The sequence below is a fragment of the Temnothorax nylanderi genome, unplaced genomic scaffold (genome assembly GCF_030848795.1).
Source record: "Temnothorax nylanderi isolate EJ_2023f unplaced genomic scaffold, tnyl_v1.0 TNYL_tig0561_pilon, whole genome shotgun sequence".
NCBI lineage: Eukaryota > Metazoa > Arthropoda > Insecta > Hymenoptera > Formicidae > Temnothorax > Temnothorax nylanderi.
The window spans coordinates 2,539-24,395 of record NW_027249623.1 but is presented as its reverse complement, the minus strand read 5'-3'; the positions used below and the strand labels follow the sequence as shown (position 1 = coordinate 24,395).

Genomic DNA, 21,857 nt, shown 5'->3' with positions numbered 1-21,857 from the left:
AGGAATTTGATCATTCTCACGCGCCGGATCCCGCCAAAGTGGAGGTAATGAAGGTATTGGCCAAACTGCGAAAGAAAGCAAAACAAACTCGAGAGCCGACAGGAGTCATTGTTGCTGCAGCCACTGCTGAAGTGTCTGTGGCAGCTAGTGGGCAGCTCCCAAGCCGAAGAGATCTCAGCTGTACGGTTCGCCGCATTCGTCATGTTGAGCAAAATGTACCATCAAATTCCTCCACTATTGCTGATTTTGTAGTGGCCGATGGTTATCGCAACACGTGGAAGAACGAATCATTTTTGAAAAGTGACTGTAGCATTACGACAAAAAAAAATGAAAGAATATTGATTTTTACAACAGAACGGAATTTGAATGTATTACGCTCGTGTGATGTGTGGTATGCCGATGGTACATTTCGCGTCGTTCCTAACATATTTTAACAAATATACACCATACATGGGGCTGTTGGAGGTGAGGTGGTGCCGCTTGAGTTTGTGCTGACAACCGGTAAAAGCGAGAAAGTCTACACGAAAATGCTGAAAGAGTTGCAGTCAATGGAGCCACGTTTACAACCGGTGACAGTGATGGTTGACTTCGAACGCGCATTTATCAAAGCAATTACTAAAGTGTTTGTTGGCGTTACTGTTAAAGGTTGTTTTTTCCATATGTCACAGTGCATTTGGAAGCACATTCAACAATTTGGACTGCAATCAGCATATGCTCGTAGTGGTGACTACGCGTTGAATCTCAGGATGTTAAGTGCACTCGCATTTGTACCTCCGGCTGACGTGGAAGCTGCATACGAGGCATTAATTGCGTCACCATTTTACTCCGATCACGGCGAATGGAAAATGTTGCTTTCTTATTTCGAATTAACTTGGATCGGTACTATTAATCGGCGTAAAGTACGAAGTGGTGCTTTATTTCCCGTTGCCTTGTGGAATCATTACGATACTACTCTTGAAGGTGGAGATCGTACCAACAACATCGTTGAAGGTTGGCATAACGCCTTTAACATTCGTGCTCAAGCGGCTCATGTTACTCCATGGAAATTTATCGATTTAATGCGTGATGAGCAAGCTCTGACCGAATTAAAGCTTGAACAGATACTTCGAGAGTAGGGAGATAGTGAGACTTCTAGGCCGGGGTGCTCGAGGGGGGAGCGGGGCGGGGGGGGGGACTCTAGCGCCGCGGTCCGGCCGAGGGGTCTGCGGGGGGGGGACCTGCGTTCCCAGCATAGGGTTGGCGGGGGGGGGAGGGCCTCGAGATCGCGGAGGTCCTAGGGAAGGGGGGGGGAGAGGGGGGATCAGGCGAGCGCGTCGGGGCATGTTCGATAAACAAATGCCGCCTCGCGTCGATGTTCGGCCGATAGTATTTATAAACAGATGTCATTTCACACCTCAGATGCGAGCGAGCGCCTATGGCAGGCGGCTATAATTTATGACCTGCGACTAGCGTGACGCCGCGGTCCTTTTCACCTTTCTTCGTAGGAAGAGCCGCTTATCGGGGTTTCGCGGCGCCATTCGGTTATAGCGTCGCGCGTTACAAAGGCGAGCGCTGATGACAGGCAGCTAGATTTTATAAACACTAGACGGCATAAGCGCAGCAACGCGACTCAATTTCTATGGCTATCGACGAACGTTGATGACAGAATTTATAAACGAATATCATCTCGCACTGCAGATGGTCGAGCATCGATGGTCGACGTAGGTACTCGATCAAAAATTTTAGGCGACTTAACCGTCTCACGCAGCAACGCGACTGTCTCTTCGTTCGCGTTCTCTCTCGTTCACATTTCTTTTCTTTATAATAAATAATTGGGAGAATTGAAAGATAATAAACTTTTTATCATATAAACGTTAATTTATTTCTCATGTGTCGCATCGTATACAATATTGTCTAAAGCATAAGCTAATAATTCGCAATCAACAATCGAATTTTTATCAAAAACATCGCGCAAGGTTCTTGCTGCATCACATTTATCGGTTATACAATTTCTTCGTAAAATGATTACAAATTGTTTAAATTTTTCACTTACGCCATGAACATTTTGGCATAGTTGAAAATACACATTCTCGACGCAATGTTCTAGTTCGAACAAGAAGAATACGGTCGATGATTTCATATACATGGAATTATTATGCAACGTAAGTTTTACAACATTCGCATCGCGTATTTTTACGAGTTCTATACGCAGATCTCGAATCAACATTGATGAAGGTGCGGTTGACTGCAGGAGTCGTTCGATATCCGCACGTCTTTCAATTAGCGCTGTCCACGTCGTATGAGCCAACACCATCTGATTTCCTCGGTTATCACCGAGAAGTAGTTCCACAGAGGACACAGGTCCCACGCTGATTCCAATATCCAAATATTTATAAGCCGTTGATGTCAATGCGTATCGTCTGCCTAGTATACGAACCGCGCGACGCTCCAACGAGATGCTGTAGAAAAAAATAATGAGATTACTTTCAAAATAATACAATTCGCAAAAAGATATAAAAATATATAGCTCTATAAATTAAACAAAACTTACTTGTTTTCACACGTTGGAGTTTCAACATCGGGAATCGGTACGTAATAATTCATACGTCTACTGCCGCCGTTGCTTCCTTCAACGGAATACATTCTTTCTCTCGGTTATGAGAAGCGGACCGTTCACACAAGCAGCCGATACGAGACTAATCGTATAAAATTAATCGAGTATACGCGGCAATTTCCAAAAAACTATGATGAAGGAGGGGGAAATTAATGTTTCTGTAACGCGCAATCAGAGCTCTGAAATTTAGGAGAGGGGACTAAGGTAGGATTTTTTCTGTATTAAGACGTATACCCCCTCTCCGCATGACATCAACCGTGAAACATGTTCAGACATGTTCGTCTAAACCTGATACCCCCCCTCGAAGCTCTCAAGTTAGAATTCGTCACGTATACCTACTTATTATTTAATTTTTTTACACTATCGACTAATGGGAAAGGGAAAAGGAAATTAAACATTGTAAAATTTATATTTTTTTATTTAAAAAAAATTACATCTCTCTCTGGCGTCGCGACCACCAGTTAAATATTTTTAATACATTTTGCAATGCGCAATTCTTAACATGTTTTCCACATCGCACAGTATTGGTAACATCTAGATTATTTAAAGATTCGATATCTTCGTAATCCGCATCCAAAGTCTCGATGGTTAAGTTTTTTCTCGCTTTATTCTCAAGCAGATCCACCAGCCATTCTCGTTTCTGGCATCCCTTGACGTACACGAGAGTCGGCATCTCGTCGTCATCGTCGTCGTCCTCGTGCTCACCGAGCACGGCCGATGTAATTAAACGTTTCACCATGCTGTACGGCACGTTTCCATCTTCCCATCGTAATCCATGGTGATTGTGAATCAACCAGGAAGCACATGACTTGTCGAATTTTGTAAGGAGACTCCATGGCATGGGGCATGTAAAGATGTGATGCGCCAGAACAGCCCCGTTTCTCAGCACCGCTACCTCCTTTACGACAAATTTCATCCCGACGATGAATCCTTGCAGATCGACGAACGTTGGCGCGATCATGATGCAACGAAGGCACGATCCGTACTGTATCACATCGCGATACATCCGTCTCTCTTATATCGAAATTTTTACCGACATTACAATTTACGTGAGTTTGCGCACTACGTTTGACAACGGACAGTATTCGATTACGCGGTCATGCAAGATGAAACAATAGGCGGTAGTATTTGCAGGCACGTTCTCTTTACAGTCAAATTCTATTCGCACATCCACGGTGGCGCTCTTGACGGACTCGTTTTGTCGGGAGCAATCGATGATGACGAAAGGTCCAAGCGTCAGGAATGTAGTCAAATTGAGAAACGTATCGTAGCGATCGTATCCGTAATAAGCTTTACGAAAACGCGCGTACATATCATAAAGAAGGGCGTATCGATTTTTTTCAAAATCTAGATTTAAGTCATCGTATGGATAAGATTCAGAGTTTAGATAAAGCTTGATATTGGTCAAGTTACAGTGATTGAAATAGCCAATATTTTGAGCCATGTTATTTTTGCGACCGGTCTGCAGCGCAAAGATAACGTATCGCGGTTTCTCTAACTGAGTCGCAGTCTTGACGGCCCACGAATGCTTGGTCGTGCTCTGCAGCAGGGGGTACTCGTACAGATCCCACGAACGAAAACTGACACTAAGATATCGTCCGCTTCCCAAGGCCCGTAACATGGACAGTTTATTAACTTCGTTTAACGTAACGTGAGGCATTCGCCATTGTACTTTGAACAATTCGATTTCCGGCTCAGTCGTAGGATTTCCTATAATGCAATTGTTATCGTTACGCGCTCGTATCAAAATTAATTCGTGACGAGCGTTAACAATCACGCGTTTGTAATCCTCGCAAAAGCCTAACAATGTGTAGAGCGGAACGCAAAAATTGAAATATCCTTCCGAGCGGGTAGGTGAAATGTCCCATCCAGCATTCCGCAACATCTCCGCCTTGTCGTACGTTATCGATACATAGTTCTTGAGAGTACTGGTTATTCCAGCGTTTCTGCTGCGATCAATCTCCACGCCGTTGAGCTCGTATTGAATTTCATCGAACATGAACGCCACGCAATTAGTTACAAACGCTGTCATAGACTAGTTACTCCTTTTCTTTACCACCAATCTTCCTTCGACGTAGAGAAAGCTTTCGCACGGCAACGTGTATAAATCTTGTTGTTGTATGGGTATTCTTATCTCGTCGCTGTGTCCAAACGTCGTATTGGCGTACGGACTGTACGTGTGTGTTTCAATCTTGACGACACTGTCGTCAAAGATCGGTTCACCTCCAATGTTAAGGATATCGACCATGCTTCCTCAGATATTTCGCACCGCGAATCCCAAAGATCGTAGAAATTCAACGTTCGATGCGGTGAGCTTCTTTCTCGTCTCTTTTTTAGCTCCACCGAATGTTGATCGGGTGATATCGTCGACCGCTGCCGTAAAGATATTCTTATCTCTCGCGTGCTCCGAGTCGTTCAGTACGAGCATTTCATATGTCGTCCGTACACTCGCGCGCGTTATCGCTGTCGCAGTCGTACGTGCAATCTGACGGTGATCTATTCTCCTCGAAAATCAATCAATCGATCGTCCTGATCCACAACGCGAATCGTTAGGTCCGTAATGCTCCGTACGGTGATTGGCAGGTAAATGATCTGTGCCGGCGTTTCCGATATCTTATATCCTGGTGGCACGCTCGGTGAAAACTCGTGTATCGTGTGCACGTACTTGTCGTTGCTGTACGCGAATGATGTTTACGCTAATGATATTTATCGGTACGTCCGATTCGTACCATTGTCGCGGCTCCAGCACGCGATTCGTTGAAAATCCCAGCAGCGATCCAATGTTGTTCGGTTTGTTAAAGTTTACTCTGAAAGCGCACTTGATCTCGCTCTTCATCGTATTGTTGTTGGCACGAATAATCAACGGATAGTCTTCATCTTCGCCGACGTGTTTCTTTCTCGCGACATTATTGGATTGATCCCGTAAAATGACGCGTCTTAGATACGTGTTTATATCACGCAATTCGTACGATCCTTCGGGAATGGTAATTTCCTTGTCGTCAAAGTAGAATTTATTGTTCGAAGAATTCACGTTCGGTATCGTGTAATAGGTTTCAAAATTTGTCAGGCCGAGCTCGTAATCACCATCGCTCAAGTCCACGGCGGGAAAGTAGCTTACCGCGAGGACGCTACTCTTGCCGGTGAGCGTGAATGTCAGCGACATGTTTGAATGAATACTGAGTTCAAACAGCGCGACGGTTGTCTTTAAATTGATCGTCAACTGTCTGTAGAAAGCGTAGACACAGTTGTCCGCAATTGCTCTGATCGTATCGTTGAAAAGGCATGTGATTGTACTCTATCTTCGTCATGTTGTTCTTTAGATACAGCACCAATTCCCTCGGCGGTCGAAGATTGCCAAAACTGTCGAAATATATGGCTCGATCTCCCCTCTTCGCGTACGCCACCCAGTGAGTACCCGGTCCCTCGGCGTTATCCAAATTCACGATACCACTCTCGTTTCGACGCACTCCCTCTGTTGGTAAGGCAGTACGCATGAAAATACCTCTAAAATATGGAATGCGCATACGTTTTGCCAGTTTTTGTAGTTGTACGTTGGTTGTTACGCCCTTGGGAATTTTCAGTATCTCCGCGACTTTTTTTTTCTTCTTCGATGCCACTCCTTGCCCGCGTTTGTACGGAGCGAGATAAAGTCCATGACCTTTCATGGCGCGATTGTGACGTTTCAATTCTTCCAGCTGACGTTGCGCGGCTTTGTTATCGTTCACGGCCTTTACGACTCCCGCCGCTCCGCCGACCAACGAGCCAAGAACTCCCAACAACGGTAGAATCGGCAATACGCCACCTCGTTTCGCCACCGGAAGTATTCGCCTGTTCGATAATCTCTTCTTCTTCTTCGTCTTCTTTGTTTTCAAGCCCATTCCGAGCTTCGTCTTAGCCTTCATGGCCACCCAGACGGCTGTAGCGGCAGCTCTCTCTCCGAGAGTCGAATCTTTCGCGGTAATGCGTTTTCGCGCTTCCGCAGCGAGTATCTCGTCCGCCTCGTGTCTCTCGGCGATATCGTTGCTACGCGAATAAGCTATGTCGTGCTCGCGACACGCCGCGTCTAATGGATTAATACCTTGATCGCCTCTCGCCAATCGTTCTTCTAAATGAGTGCCCGGGCCACAAAATTGATAGCCGGGAATATGCAATTCGATCGGTAAGTGCGTTTATCGCGCGATTTAACAGGCCTCTACCAATTTTTTTCGTTGACATTCGCCGCAATCCTTTATCATTGGCGCGGGACCGTCGATGTGCGTTCGCTGCCACGGTTGATTGTAATGTTCGTAACAGCGGCGATAGGTCTGAACCTCTAAATCCGCCTTTATATGTTCCGGAAGCTTGTCCCACACGCAGTGGACGTGATTACCGCACGTTTGCAACAGAACGGCTTTCGGCACAAATTGCAGCTGTTCGGCGCTCAAGCCGCGAATATCGGAAGGTCTCGACAGTAGGACGAACATCTTTACTACTGAGCGATTCGCGGTTCCGCTCGCCTATAAATAGGCGTTCGAGTCAGCCAGAGAGTCGGCAGTGTGGAAAAAATGAGATTCGTGCGACAACCGTTGGCGATTCGCGTGACCAATTGCGACGACAGATTACGGTCGATGGGGGGCAACGCGGAGAAACGCAAGCAACGGTACGATGTTACCGACTACTATACGCGCGATTATTTGCGGCCCCTCGAATTGCGGTAAAACCAACGTTTTGATAAGCATGTTGGAAAGTCCGCACGGCGTACGTTTCGAAAACGTGTACGTATACTCGAAATCGTTGCAACAGCCGAAATATCGATATTTGGAGAATTTGTTGACATCGATCGATGAAATCGGCTACTTTACGTTCTCCAATAACAGTGACGTCATTCCACCGAGCGACGCGCGTCCAAACTCGATCTTCGTCTTCGATGACGTGGCGTGCGATAAGCAAGACGCGGTGAGAGAGTATTTCTCAATGGGCAGGCACTCGAGCGTTGACTCCTTCTATCTCTGTCAGACGTACGCGAGAATACCTAAACATCTGATACGCGACAACGCGAACCTGCTGATCCTGTTCAAACAGGATGGTACCACTTTGAAACACGTGTACAACGATCACGTAAATACCGACATGCCGTACGACGAATTTTGCTCGTTGTGCCACGATTGTTGGCAACAAAAGTACGGATTCGTAGTGATAGACAAGGACAGCGCGCTTTCGAACGGCCGATACAGAAAAGGATTTAACGTGTTCGCGATACCGCAAAAGCGATCAGTCGTTGCCGATACCTCGTCGGAGGTGAAACGTTAGCGTTATAGAGACATCGACACTCTGCTTTGTTTTCCCCGCGATGGCCGCGATCAACGGGGGCGAGAATATTTGCGAACGCGAGAAGATCGTGAAAGAGATTGCGAAAACGAGTGATTCGATTCGCAAGAAACTTCGCGCTTTGAAGACCGGTAAGATCGAGAAGGACATTGAGTTGGACGTGCACTTTAAGCCCCTCATCGGACCGCTGCAAAAGATCGTCGACAACTCGATCGCGGTGAAGGAGGAGCCGGAAAGCGTCGCTGACGCGGGGATGGAAACGTTACCCGATCAACAGCGCGAAGAGGAGGATGCGATGTCGAGAAAGAGGAGACGAGATAGCTCCTGGTCGAATCGCTTCGGATCGACGCCGCTTAATTTTCTTAAATCGAAACGATCGAAAGTTGCTCCACTAAATGTACCTGCACTGATAACCTCTACACCGTCCGCGGCGACGCGAACCATACAACGTACAAGTTCCGAATCACTCGCAAGCGGCGATGATGATGATGATGATGATGATGATAATGATGATGATGATTTCGAAAGCGTAACACAAGTAATCTTGAGACGTCCATTCGAAAGCAGTTGCAGACAGCGGAGGGTCGAGAAATATTTGAAGAATCAAAGCGAGATCACTTGGGTCCGTTGGGCCAAAAGTACATCGGATCTGCTTTGAGCGACAATCAAAAGGTTATAGACTACGTGTACGGCGTTCGTTTCGACAACGATGGAATGATGCTCGGCAATAAACGTTTTGACGTGGACAAGGCGGATAACATAATTATCGGCGGCGTACGATATATCGGCACACCTGGTCTTTACGAGTTGATCTTCAAGAATCATCCCAATGACGACATCTACAACGGAGGACGATAAGCAAACGTACAAGAGCATCCTGTTGGAGACGAGTGATCATAAACGCAAACACAATTGCGCATGCTCCATTACTGGGCAACAGGGGATACAAGTATAGATATGTAATCGCACCGTTGATATCTATCGAATCCAGAAAGAAAAAATCTGGAAAGGGATTATCCATGCCTCGCGCGATGACGCTAACCGACAATAAGATCGACTACGTGCACTGGGACGACCCCAACGAGCTGGTGGATCGTCTCCGATTGCTCGACGCTTCGCGCCACGCTGGCAACAATGCTCACGACAACGAGATCATGTCGATCATCAAGGAACTTCGCGAAGCCGGACTTATTATAAATTAAACCATGCGTCGGTGAACCATTCAATCAGCATTGAAATGCCGATCAACAAGTTTGGCATATCGCTCGGAAGAGACGGGGCGAACCATACCATTGATGGAGCGGATTAATGAGAAATTTCGTGCGCGATAACGCTCTGTGTCGCTACCGTTACGGACTTTGACGCAAGGTTGCGGAAGATTCGCCGCGTGGCGCAACCGGAGGCTGACGATGACGTGGTTAATAAACTATACGTTGATCAATTCTTTAAAATGTTGAGCAATCAACGAAAAGAATCAGACGAGAAGCTGACTACGTTCGAGAAGGATCTGCAAGCGTTACGGACTACGATAAACGAGCTTCGCCATTCGACTATCGTTGAATCAGACGCGACAACGAACAACAATGGACAAACGGTTCAGCAGAAACGACTATCGAAAGGCGGCGAGTGAAGAGAGGCAACGGTTAATTGACGACGGCGACGAACGAAAACGAACGATTCGAGAACGGTTGTCGGACGGCTGTCTAGCGGTTCAAGAACGGTTGTCGGACGGTTGTCGAACGGTTCAAAAACAGCTTAAAAACGATTACGAGCGGTTTAGAAACAGCTGCGAACTACGCGGAGACAGGAAAGGCTACAAACGGTTAAAGAACGTCGACGACGACGACGACGACGAATGGAAATAAACGGTTAACAAACGGAAATAAACGACTCAGGAACGGCTAAAAAACGGCTAACGAGCAGTTATAAACGGCAACAAAAACATGACATCACTAAAATCCGACGGACGTAAAAATATCGAGAAGCAACGACTCGTTGAGGAACTGCACGCTCCGGCGAGAAGAAATTTTCCCCGAAGACACGTCATAGTGCGAGGGTACGATGACCTGTGGCAGGCTGACATCGTCGAGATGCGTCCGTACTCACGTTTCAACGGAGGCTACCACTACATACTTACCGTCATCGATGTATTGAGCAAGCACGCGTGGGCCGTGCCACTCAAGGGTAAAGGCGGAAGCGAAACAGCTAACGCTGTCGCTGAGATCATTCGACGCAGCGGGAGGTGCCCTAGTAATCTACAAACCGATATGGGGAAGGAATTTTACAACACCGACGTGCAACGTCTCGTGAGGAAACACGGTATCAATCATTATTCCACATATTCGGTATTGAAGGCGTCGGTCGTCGAGCGATTCAATCGCACGCTCAAGAACGACATGTGGAAGATGTTTACGCTCAATGGAAGTTACAAATGGGTCGGCGCCTTGCCGCGACTCGTATCGGATTACAACGCGCGCAAGCATCGAACCATCGGCATGCGACCCGTCGACGTTACCCCCGCGATCGCTGAAAAACTCTTGGCTATCGTATACAGCGCGATAAAAATCGCAGGTCTGGCAAAGTTCAAAGCGGGCGACTCGGTACGCGTTAGCAAATACAAGACGATTTTCGAAAAGGGTTACACGCCGAATTGGACCACCGAGGTGTTTAAGATTGTTAAAGTGCAGCGTACCAATCCCGTAACCTATCTACTCGAGGACTATCGTGGAAAATCCGTCGCTGGAGGGTTCTACGAACACGAGTTCCATCGCGCGACTTATCCGGACGTGTATCTCGTGGAGAAAGTACTGCGCAGGAGGGGCGACGAGGTTTACGTTAAATGGCTAGGATTCGATGGATCGCACAACTCATGGATACATAAGGAAAATGTTATTTAATACGTGCAAACTTTTTTATTTTTTAACATAAAAAATATGTAATATGTAATACATATGTAAAGTGTTTGATATATGAAATACAAATAAAGTATGTGAAATACAAACATGTGCAATATATTTATTAATATTCTTTCCAATACTGTAATATAATACTCACAATACGTTACGTTATACTACATACATTCATACGTTATACTATTACATACGTTATACGACATACATACGTACGACATACATACGTTACATACATAACTACTACATACGTTATACTATTACATACGTTATACGACATACATACGTTATACATTCATACATTCATACGTTATACGACATACGTTATACTATTACATACGTTATACTACATACATACGTACGACATACATATACTACTACATACGTTATACTATTACATACGTTATACGACATACATACGTTATACTATTACATACATATACTACTACATACGTTATACTATTACATACGTTATACTATTACATACGTTATACTATTACATTTTATACATACAATACACTACGTTTTCGGAGGGGGTATTTGATAATGTCCCCACGGTAACGTATCGGTCGAATCGGGTATAATGTATCGCTTATCGTCATACGGACTCAGAGCGATTTTCGTTTCGTTCACGGTGTACACCTCGTGCTTTTCCGATCTTATGCAAGCCTGCTGTCGCGTCATTTCAATTTCGTCTCGCAGACACCGCGTGTAATCGTCGAACGTTATCGACCTGGCTACGAAATTACTCTTAACACCTTTAGCCTTTTTCGTATCTTTCTTACCGTCCACTCGCAAGGCGTACATCTTTGCTCTAAGCCCGACGAATTCGGTCATGATCGCACCGTTGTTTTCGTCTTTCATCAAGCCCGGCACCTTCTTGTTCTCGAGCGGTATACCGTACGCGTTGTCGATCGCGTAATCGCTCGTGTCGAATTTAGCGATATCGCGTTTCATGTTCTTGTACACATCCTCGCATTTTACGTGATATATCAGACTGTCCGTATCGGTGTACATAATTCTACACATGTCCTCATACAGGGGAGACATGTACTCGTGATGAAATTCGTACAAACACGTCTTGGATATATCGAGAATGCACATGCCGACGTAAATAAGTTTGTCAAATTTAACCTCGAGTTTTCGCAGTTCGACGGCTATCAGATTTTCCGAAAAAAACGGTCCTACTGTGAAAATTTGGTTTCGAGATCAGTGCCTCCGCGCCGTATCTACCGCTCCACTTTGTTAATAATTTTACATTAACGTGATTTCGAACATTCTCCATAGTTTTACCGAAAACCGCGTTGTTCATCAATTTATATAAATTTTTCTCGAAATCGTTTTTGGCCAGTGTTCTAAATTTTGTATTAAGTTCGATGTATTCGCGGAGCCATGGAGATTGAGAGAATTGTAATACGCGATGAATTTTTGTGACGCGAAGGCCGTGGCGCGTGCACTGCTGTAGGTTGCGGTAGTGTATTACATAACGCTTCTTATCGTATAATGTTGCGAGAAGTTTTTCCTGTCGTTTGCCGGGCGGTTTATCGCGCGTTGGACAGAACGGTAGGTCGGCGTGAGCGTCGTGTTTATTCTGCGGATACTCTATGTCGACTTCGAGAATGTAACCCGTGGGCGAATCCAACGCGACATCCATAACATTAAAATCGGTTACGTTTTCGACCCATTGAAAATCTGCATAGGGCAATGGTCGACACATCGCCCAGCCGTACAAGTTGTTTACATCGAAATACATCAGGTATGACGTTGGTTTCGACGAATCATAAGATTGCATGTACCTGTTATTGGCTTGTGCGTATCTGTTTGAACATTGACTCAAACCGCCGCGTATACCACGTTCGATGAACATGACCATATCAATGTCCGTGAGCAGTTCGAAATTGATACGCGTATGTTTCAACATAGCGTCCCACGTAAAACCTGGTAGAGTGTAATAATACGCCGGATCGAGTCCATAACTCGCGACGCAGCTATCGCGAAAATTTTCAAACACGTCGGCCAATAACAAGACATCGATCTTTAGATATAAATCGCTGTATTCGCCCAAGGTTCGAACGGAGAACCGCTGCCAGACGTTAACGGCGTGCTCGTAATCGCTCTCGGATACGGTGTCACCTGTCAATGAACTGTAAAACGAGTCGCGCGATGGTAAACACGAGTCCTCCAACTTTTCGACGCAGTCAATGTACTCGTATGGAAATACACCTTTTCGCGTCAGCAAATCAAAATTTTCTGTGGATAATTCACAAAATTCGCGTTGTAATATTTGCAGTTTATCCTTGCTGAGATATGATGCTAATTTTTCGAGACTTGCGGTGAGAAATTTGTATGAGTCGATGAATCTTAATTTGATGCAATTTTTTTGTCTTTATCCTCAGTGCTTTTAACGTTCTTCGTAAACAAAATGTATTTTTCTTTGGTAATTGGGAGTAAGTCTACACGTCCTTCGTACGCGGTAGCTATTGTCTTTATTATAAAATGAGAATCATAACCCGATAAATTATGAAATATTACTGGGATAAAGTGAGAATTTTTATAATTCAAGTTACAATTAGAATGCGCGGGACCTCGATAATTGCCGGTCAAGTGACAGTGATCGCGTACTCGCACGTCGTCTGGCTCGAACGGTTTTTCGCACACGTGACAGTGCGTTGCGCTGTTAAACTTTTCCCACTCGTCTCGCGTGAAATCCGCCATGGGTATATTAGCGGACAAGATGTTCTTTACGTCGTGTGCTAAACGTCTTAGTTCCTCGGCGAACCACGCGACGCAATCCTTATCGCGACGAAATCGATACGCGGATAACGAGTCGTCGTACGAGCACCGCACGTAGTATCCTATGCTAAATACCTGATGATGTTGAGACTTGAACGTGGACGTTGTCGGATCCGCATCCGTCTTCTCGAGGGTACATTCCAGGTCGGCGTATACGACATATGGAAGTCGTTCCTTCCTGCTGTGATTCTTAAAGGCCAACCACTTGTCGTTATCACTCGGTAACTTGATCGCGCAGTCGTTCATCTGCTGACAGTCGACGGTGTGGGCTTCCAATTTCTCGCTCGTGTAGAAATAATGTAAACAGCTGCAAAAAGAAAAACACAATTTTTGTAAATTATTAAATAAAAAATAAAATATTCTATAATTTTTATTAAAAGAAGTATAGGTACTCACCGATCGCAAAAGTATTTCCGACCACGGTGCCTGCTCAATTGCGTGCTCACGAGGCGGGATAGATTTTTTATCCACGCGAAATGTCCCACGTTGTCGTCTCGCGGGTCCTGCGCGTACAGCAGATTTACGTGCTTTTCTCTCTTCCGGTCGGTGAGCCAGTATCGGGAGAACGGTTGGCGTCTTCTCTCCCTCGATGGTATACACATTGACGGATATATCGTTGCGTTGTTCAAACTGTTTAATCTGTTTCAAAGTCATTGGAAACTCAATGTCTTGTAATTTTAATATTTTTGCGTAATGAGGGTACGAGGATTCCCGATATGTATGATCCTTGGCAGGATACAGCGCGGCGACCACTGACCACGCGAAGCACGCATTGTCCATAGATTGCACGTTGATCACAGCTTTTTTCGATTTAATTTCTTGCGGTAAATTGATGTAACATCCCGCGCGCAAAGGATTGTACTTGTTCACGTTCACTGTTAAATTAAGTATACGCGATAACGCCCACCCGCTGTCGCGTTCCTGAAACTCCTCGAGTTTCGCTAATGTGGGCTCGATAACGTGTAGCTTGTACCACTCGCGCAGATTGGACCGATCGGACGAACGAAAGAGTTCACTGTTTCTCGTGTTGATACTTTTGTTCGCACGTTTCTCACCCGTCACAAACTCGCCGTTGAACACAGTGTTTATCTTTATACTTGCGTGTCTTTGCATAACGTTTTGCACATGATCGAGCACGATGACCTCAGCATCTTCGAGAAATTTTTGCGGTTTGATGTAATTGGTATTTATCACTGCACCGGTCAATACACGGCTTTCGAACGCGGCATCGATCTCTCGCCAGACGAGTCTTTCCACGTTTTCGTTACCGCTACTACTGCCCGCCGCGTACTCACCACCGATATGTACGAACCGTCTCTGTAATAGAGTCTTCACACCTTCGAGTCGCGCGATTCTTGCCACTAAAGATTGTCTGTGTCCCGGATTGTCTGTTTTCGCGGATTGAGAGCCGCGGACGCTTGGAACGACAGTCTTCTTCGAGCTGCTCGATAAACTCCTCGCATCGCTGTGCCCATGCAAGATATTCGCTCAAGGTAGCGATTTGGTCGGATTGTTCCAACAGGTTGCGTTCCGTTTTATCGATATGTTCCATGTTTTTTAATACTGTCTTTTTCACACTATTTTTTAGATCACGTCACATTCTTCGATGGAGCACTTTCACGTGACTCGCTTACACGTTGGACAACGTCGACAGAAATATAGAATGGAATAATGTTTAAGCATAAGATTATAAAGACTGAAGAAGGGGACATCAAAGTGCCAATCATTAAAATCATTAAGTTCACGGTCAAGAGCTCTTTGAATCGATGTATGATTAGGACCTATTATCTTATTAAAGATATGTAAAATTGATCTCTGTCTGTTCATGTTTTTCATCACCGCCAATTCGACGCACTTCCCAATGCCTGTGCGAATTTGAATGAGCATAGTATCAGTGAGCATGAGCATATCAGTAATAACTTTATTCGCCCAATAGCGATACTCCTGATACTCCGAATCAAAGTCAGGTTTAAAGTAAAAATCATAAAAATAAGAATTATCACGAGCTTCACGAGCTTCACGTTCTTTTGCCTCGTCCCGCAGCCGCCGATACAATTTCCGTCTCACGTTATCCGAATCCCATTCATAAGGATAATTAATATAGTCGATAGCGACTCTTTGTTTAACGCTGCGTCGATCAGTTCCGCGTATACCTAGTTCGCGATCGCGAAGAAACTGCACCGGTGATGTCACATCCGTCAATTTCACTCCTCGATCTTCTTCACGCAGAACATTGGCGACATCGTTTATTAAATCATCGTCAGATTTCTCTTCTTCACTTGGCCATTCCATGTTGCGCACATTTATAATGCCCCACTCGCGATAATGTTTTTTTATCACTTCATGCAAATCGGGCACATTTTGCATGGATATGTTTGGAACAATGGAGTGCGACAATCTCCGCAAAATCGGCCGTTCATTACGTTGTACGGTTCGGTTACATGCTCTCGATATTCACGTATGTGCTCACCAGTGTCTGGTACAGTGATCATGCACGAATAACACAGGTTATCTGAACCATATATAAAATAAAAATAAATCGCGCAACACTTCGTATGTCCATCCACCGCTAAAAATTCGGGACGTGGCACTAATTTATTGACGACTTCTTTATGATCGTCGTCTTCATCACTCAAATAATCACTGTCGTCCGTTAACGCGCGATCCTCGTCTACATTTATATCGAAATTATTGTCCATCTCGTATGCAAATTGGGCACATATTACGTGGAAATATCATGTACAATGTTTCATGACATCTTGAACAACACCGGGTATCCATCATTCCGCGAAACTCAACGAAGTGTTTTCGACGAGCGTACATGTAATCGCCAAGGTCCGATAGAACATCCATGCACGGAGCACATAGTGCAAGTGCACCACCCGTTGAATAATAAAAATATATTACGCAACGTTTCCTACGTAAATTTTGTGCAACGATTTCCCAAGGCAGCACCATTCTATCGACGACTTCTTCATGATCGTCGTCTTCATCACTGAAATAGTCACTGTCGTCCGTTAACGCGCGATCCTCGTCTACATCCATATCGAAATTATTGTCATCTTCTTTATCGTGAAAAATATTCCTCTGTATTGAATACTCGGCACAAAAAATGCAAAATAACCGCTATACTTTTTTCCAATCGATGTACCGACGCGTAGACTTTCAAATCACAGACTGTGATTTTGACTCGCTTCATTCTTCCTTATATACTTTTTCTATTGCCTTTTCCTCTCGTTTCAACTAGAGCATCGCGTATCGTTTCTTCTGTTTTAGTGCATGGTGTGCATACACTGCAGAGAAACAATATCACCCATAGAAATTGAGTCGCGTTGCTGCGCGAGACGGTTAAGTCGCCTAAAATTTATGGTCGAGTATCTACGTCGACCATCGATGCTCGACCATCTGCAGTGCGAGATGATATTCGTTTATAAATTCTGTCATCGACGTTCGTCGATACCCAGAGAAATTGAGTCGCGTTGCTGCGCTTATGCCGTCTAGTGTTTATAAAATTTAGCTGCCTGTCATCGGCGCTCGCCTTTGTAACGCGCGACGCCATAACCGAATGGTGCCGCGAAACCCCGATACGCGACTCTTCCTAGAAAGAAAAATAAAGAGAGAGACCGCGACGGTTAAGTCGCCTAAAATTTTTTGGTCAAGTACCTATGTCAACCATCGATGCTTGACCATCTGCAGTGCGAGATGATATTCGTTTATAAATTCTGTCATCGACGTTCGTCGATACCCATAGAAATTGAGTCGCGTTGCTGCGTGAGACGGTTAAGTCGCCTAAAATTTTTGATCGAGTACCTACGTCGACCATCGATGCTCGACCATCTGCAGTGCGAGATGATATTCGTTTATAAATTCTGTCATCAACGTTCGTCGATAGCCATAGAAATTGAGTCGCGTTGCTGCGCTTATGCCGTCTAGTGTTTATAAAATCTAGCTGCCTGTCATCAGCGCTCGCCTTTGTAACGCGCGACGCCATAACCGAATGGCGCCGCGAAACCCCGATAAGCGGCTCTTCCTACGAAGAAAGGTGAAAAGGACCGCGGCGTCACGCTAGTCGCAGGTCATAAATTATAGCCGCTTGCCATAGGCGCTCGCTCGCATCTGAGGTGTGAAATGACATCTGTTTATAAATACTATCGGCCGAACATCGACGCGAGGCGGCATTTGTTTATCGAACATGCCCCGACGCGCTCGCCTGATCCCCCCTCTCCCCCCCTTCCCTAGGACCTCCGCGATCTCGAGGCCCTCCCCCCCCCGCGAACCCTATGCTGGGAACGCAGGTCCCCCCCCCCGCAGACCCCTCGGCCGTACCGCGGCGCTAGAGTTCCCCCCCGCCCCGCTCCCCCCTCGAGCACCCCGGCCTAGAAGTCTCACTATCTCCCTACTTTCGAGGTGACGTTGGACAAATGAAAAACAGAAAATATCGAGATTATAATAGGCAATTGCTTAATGTTGTGGGCACCTATGGTCAAGGTGACGTTGTTGATTATCTGTGTGGTGTTGCCCATAACTTAGCCCATAACTTAGCCTATTAAGATTAAGGATCATTAATTGTTCGGTGCAATGTACCTGATTATTTATATTTGTTTAGAATAATGTATTATATTGATTAAATAACTATTGATTATAACAATTTTCTGCCGGGATCGTCGGTGATGTATAGGGTAAATTTCTTTAGGATTAAGAATCATTAATTGTTCGGTGCAATGTACCTGATTATTTATATTTGTTTAAATAATGTATTATATTGATTAAATAACTATTGATCAGAACAATTTTCTGCCGGGGATCGTCGGTGATTTATAGGGTAATTTCTTTGCATTGTGGCGCATTGTGGATTGCGGAACTTTTCTACTCGATTATTTGTAATGATGTATTTTATTAAATAGTATAATACAATGATACACGTGTGCCTTATTATTTCTTCAATAAATTTTTTCTAGGAATCTTTGGCATCCGGGATATATATACATGGATGTTGTCGATTTGGGGATCGTTTGCATCTGGGATATATATGCACGGGATGTTGTTGATTTGGGGATCTCTTTGGTGGGATCTTTTGGTGGGATTTTTTTCGGGTGATTTCTTCAGGGATTTTATTGACGCCAACCGTGTGGAGAGACTTATCGAATTATGGGACATCATACGTTATTTTCTGCAGGAAACAGTTGTGAGCGATAAAACAAAATCTGGAGAACATCTTCTGTCTATGATGGATAATTTAGAAATAAAGGCGTCTTTTCCTTAAATATATTTTAAATTTGTTTAATGCGTTTAATGCATATTTCCAATCAAAAGACACAAAAATTCATTTATTGCAGTTAAAATCTGTTAACTTTCTCTACCAAGTTTGCCACAACTTTGTAAAAACATAGTTTTTACAAGACATAGCTACAACGATAATTTTTTCACATTCAGAAATTCAGAAAGATATAGATAAAATTTTCGTTGGATCTGAATGTGAAGAATATCTTAACGATCTAACGATGGAAGGTCATATAGATACAGTTACAATTATTCGGCAAAACTGTTTACGAGTTTATATTACTGCTGCGGAGGAAATACGTAAAAGATTGCCTATTTCCGATAATTTCCTAAGAAGATTGCAAGTTTTTGAGGCATCAATGTCGTTATTCGATAACAATAGAGAATTATCGCTGCAGCATGTTTGTTCCGTTGCGAGAACTCTCGGTGGCTTCAATGAAGAATTTTTAAGAACAGAGTGGCTTGCATTGTCAACAGATTTTTCTCAACAAGAAAAACAAAATTTATTGAAATTAAATTTCGATTATATGTGGAAAGAAATTTTGCAGCGCTTACCGAATAATATGTACAAATATCCCACTTTGAGAAATGTTTTTCGCGCTGTTAGATTACTTCCCCATTCAAATGCAGATCCGGAGAGAACGTTTTCAATTTTAACCGATTTAAAATGCAAAAAACGCAATAAACTGTCTTCGACCAGTGTAAATGCCACTTGCGTAATAAAATCAGCATTGAAGACGAGGGATGAAACAGCTGTAACCATGACTGTAACTAAACGGCATTTGTCTTGTATGTCATCCGACATATTATATGCAGCTTGCCCTAAACCGCCAAAAAGTACATTAACTTTATATAGTGCTGACGAAGTTGCTAGTCCTTCGTCTGCGACATAATAGTGTCCAAAAAGAACTGTTTGTGGAAGAAAATTTTGACACATTCAAGTCAAACAAACCAATTATTTGGTTTCCTGCAAATAACTCTTTATTATTTGTTTATTAATTAATCTCTCTTTTGGACACTATTATTTTTATTTTCGAACATTATTTTTGTTTTAATATATTACTCAGCACAGTAACCCAATTATTCCAATTTCATATTTTTATCATTAAAAAGACACAGATAGAGAGGTTTTGGAGTCACAGTCATAAATACTGTGGGAGTGACGAACCACGGGGTCCTGATCTCTATCTGTGTTACACACGCGCAGGGTCACACATACATACATACATCTATACTATCTATACTATTATATAAAATTCTTACGGGTGGTGTATGTTTGGCCGTTTTTAACTTAAAAACTATTGGACCGAATTTTTACCAAAAGTATATAAAATAGAGGTAGAATTTTCCGGAAAGTGCTATAGAGTGTGTAGTTTTTCGTTATCTATTATCTGGAAACCGATTTTTTTAATTTTTTTAATTCTTACGGGTAAAAAAATTAAAAAAATCAGTTTCCAGAAAATAGATAACAAAAAACTATACACTCTATAGCACTCCCCGGAAAATTTTACCTCTATTTTATATGGTTTTAATACAAATTTGGTCCAATAGTTTTTAAGTTAAAAACGTTCAAACATACACCACCCGTAAGAATTAGAAAAATTAAAACAAAACGTTATTAACATAAAAACTATTGGACCGAATTTGTATTAGAACCATATAAAATAAGGGTAGAATTTTCCGGCGAGTGCTATAGAGTGTATAGTTTTTCGTTATCTATTTTCTGGAAACCGATTTTTTTAATTTTTTTAATTCTTACGGGTGGTGTATGTTTGTACGTTTTTAACTTAAAAACTATTGGACCGAATTTGTATTTAAACCATATAAAATAGGGGTAGAATTTTCCGGGGAGTGCTATAGAGTGTGTAGTTTTTCGTTACCGATTTTCTGGAAACCGATTTTTTTAATTTTTTTAATTCTTTCGGGAAATAATTGACCGAATCTTGAAGAATTATATATGAAATAGGGGTAGAATTTTCCGGGGAGTGCTATAAAGGGTATAATTTTTCGTTACCGATCTTTTGGAAACCGGTATCAGGAATTTTTCCAATTTTTCGGGAATTAATTGACCGAATCTTAAAGAATTGTATATAAAACAGGGGTAGAATTTCCCGGGGAGTGTCATTATGTGTATAGTTTTTTGTTACCGATTTTCTGGAAACCGGTTTTTTTAATTTTTCTAATTTTTCGAGAAATAATTGATCGAATTTTAAAGAATTGTATATAAAACAGGGGTAAAATTTCCCGGGGAGTGCCATAAAGTGTATAATTTTTCGTTACCGATCTTTTTGGAAACCGGTATCAGAAGTTTTTCCAATTTTTCGGGAAATTCCCAGGGAGTGCCATAAAGTGTATAATTTTTCGTTACCGATCTTTTTGGAAACCGGTATCAGAAGTTTTTCGAATTTTTCGGGAAATAATTGATCGAATTTTAAAGAATTGTATATAAAACAGGAGTAGAATTTGCCGGGGAGTGCTATAAACTGTATGGTTTTTCGTTATTGATCTTTTTGGGAACCGGTATCTTTTTGGAAATCGGTTACGAAATTTTTCCAGTTTTTTAGGAAATAATTGAGTGAATCTCAAAGAATTGTATACGACGGAATTGAACTTCAGTCGATAAAAAAGTAATATTTTTAATTTATAGCATTTTAGAGAGAGGGAGAGGAGAGGGAGAGGGAGAGGGAGAGGAGGAGAGGGAGAGGGAGAGGGAGAGGGAGGAGAGAGGAGAGAGAGAGAGAGAGAGAGAGAGAGAGGAGAGAGAGAGAGAGAGAGAGAGAGAGAGAGAGAGAGAGGAGAGAGAGGAGAGAGAGAGAGGAGAGAGAGAGAGGAGAGAGAGAGAGAGAGAGAGAGAGAGAGAGAGAGAGAGAGAGAGAGAGAGAGAGAGAGAGAGAGAGAGAGAGAGAGAGAGAGAGGAGAGAGAGAGAGAGAGAGGAGAGAGAGAGAGAGAGAGAGGAGAGAGGAGAGGAGAGAGA

The 21,857-nt window shown here is 43.5% G+C and overlaps 3 protein-coding genes and 1 pseudogene across 3 annotated transcripts; 3 read left to right on the top strand and 1 right to left on the bottom strand.

Moving 5' to 3' along the window:
- Window positions 1-527: 527 nt before the first annotated feature.
- LOC139783935 (uncharacterized) lies at window positions 528-1,115 on the top strand. Its single transcript, XM_071723103.1, has one exon. It carries the CDS (start codon window positions 528-530, stop codon window positions 1,113-1,115), a length of 588 nt encoding a protein of 195 aa, XP_071579204.1.
- Window positions 1,116-1,858: 743 nt separating this feature from the next.
- On the bottom strand, window positions 1,859-2,512 carry LOC139783934 (uncharacterized; the record flags this gene model as incomplete). The annotated part of the gene is made up of 1 exon (XM_071723102.1): window positions 1,859-2,512. A coding segment is annotated over one exon (654 nt), but the record flags the coding sequence as incomplete, so codon positions are not given.
- A 5,410-nt stretch (window positions 2,513-7,922) lies between these two features.
- Window positions 7,923-9,102, top strand: LOC139783933 (uncharacterized; annotated as a pseudogene).
- Window positions 9,103-9,843: 741 nt separating this feature from the next.
- On the top strand, window positions 9,844-10,797 carry LOC139783932 (uncharacterized). The gene is made up of 2 exons (XM_071723101.1): window positions 9,844-10,219; window positions 10,472-10,797. Exons 1-2 carry the CDS (start codon window positions 9,844-9,846, stop codon window positions 10,795-10,797), a joined length of 702 nt encoding a protein of 233 aa, XP_071579202.1.
- Window positions 10,798-21,857: the final 11,060 nt, after the last annotated feature.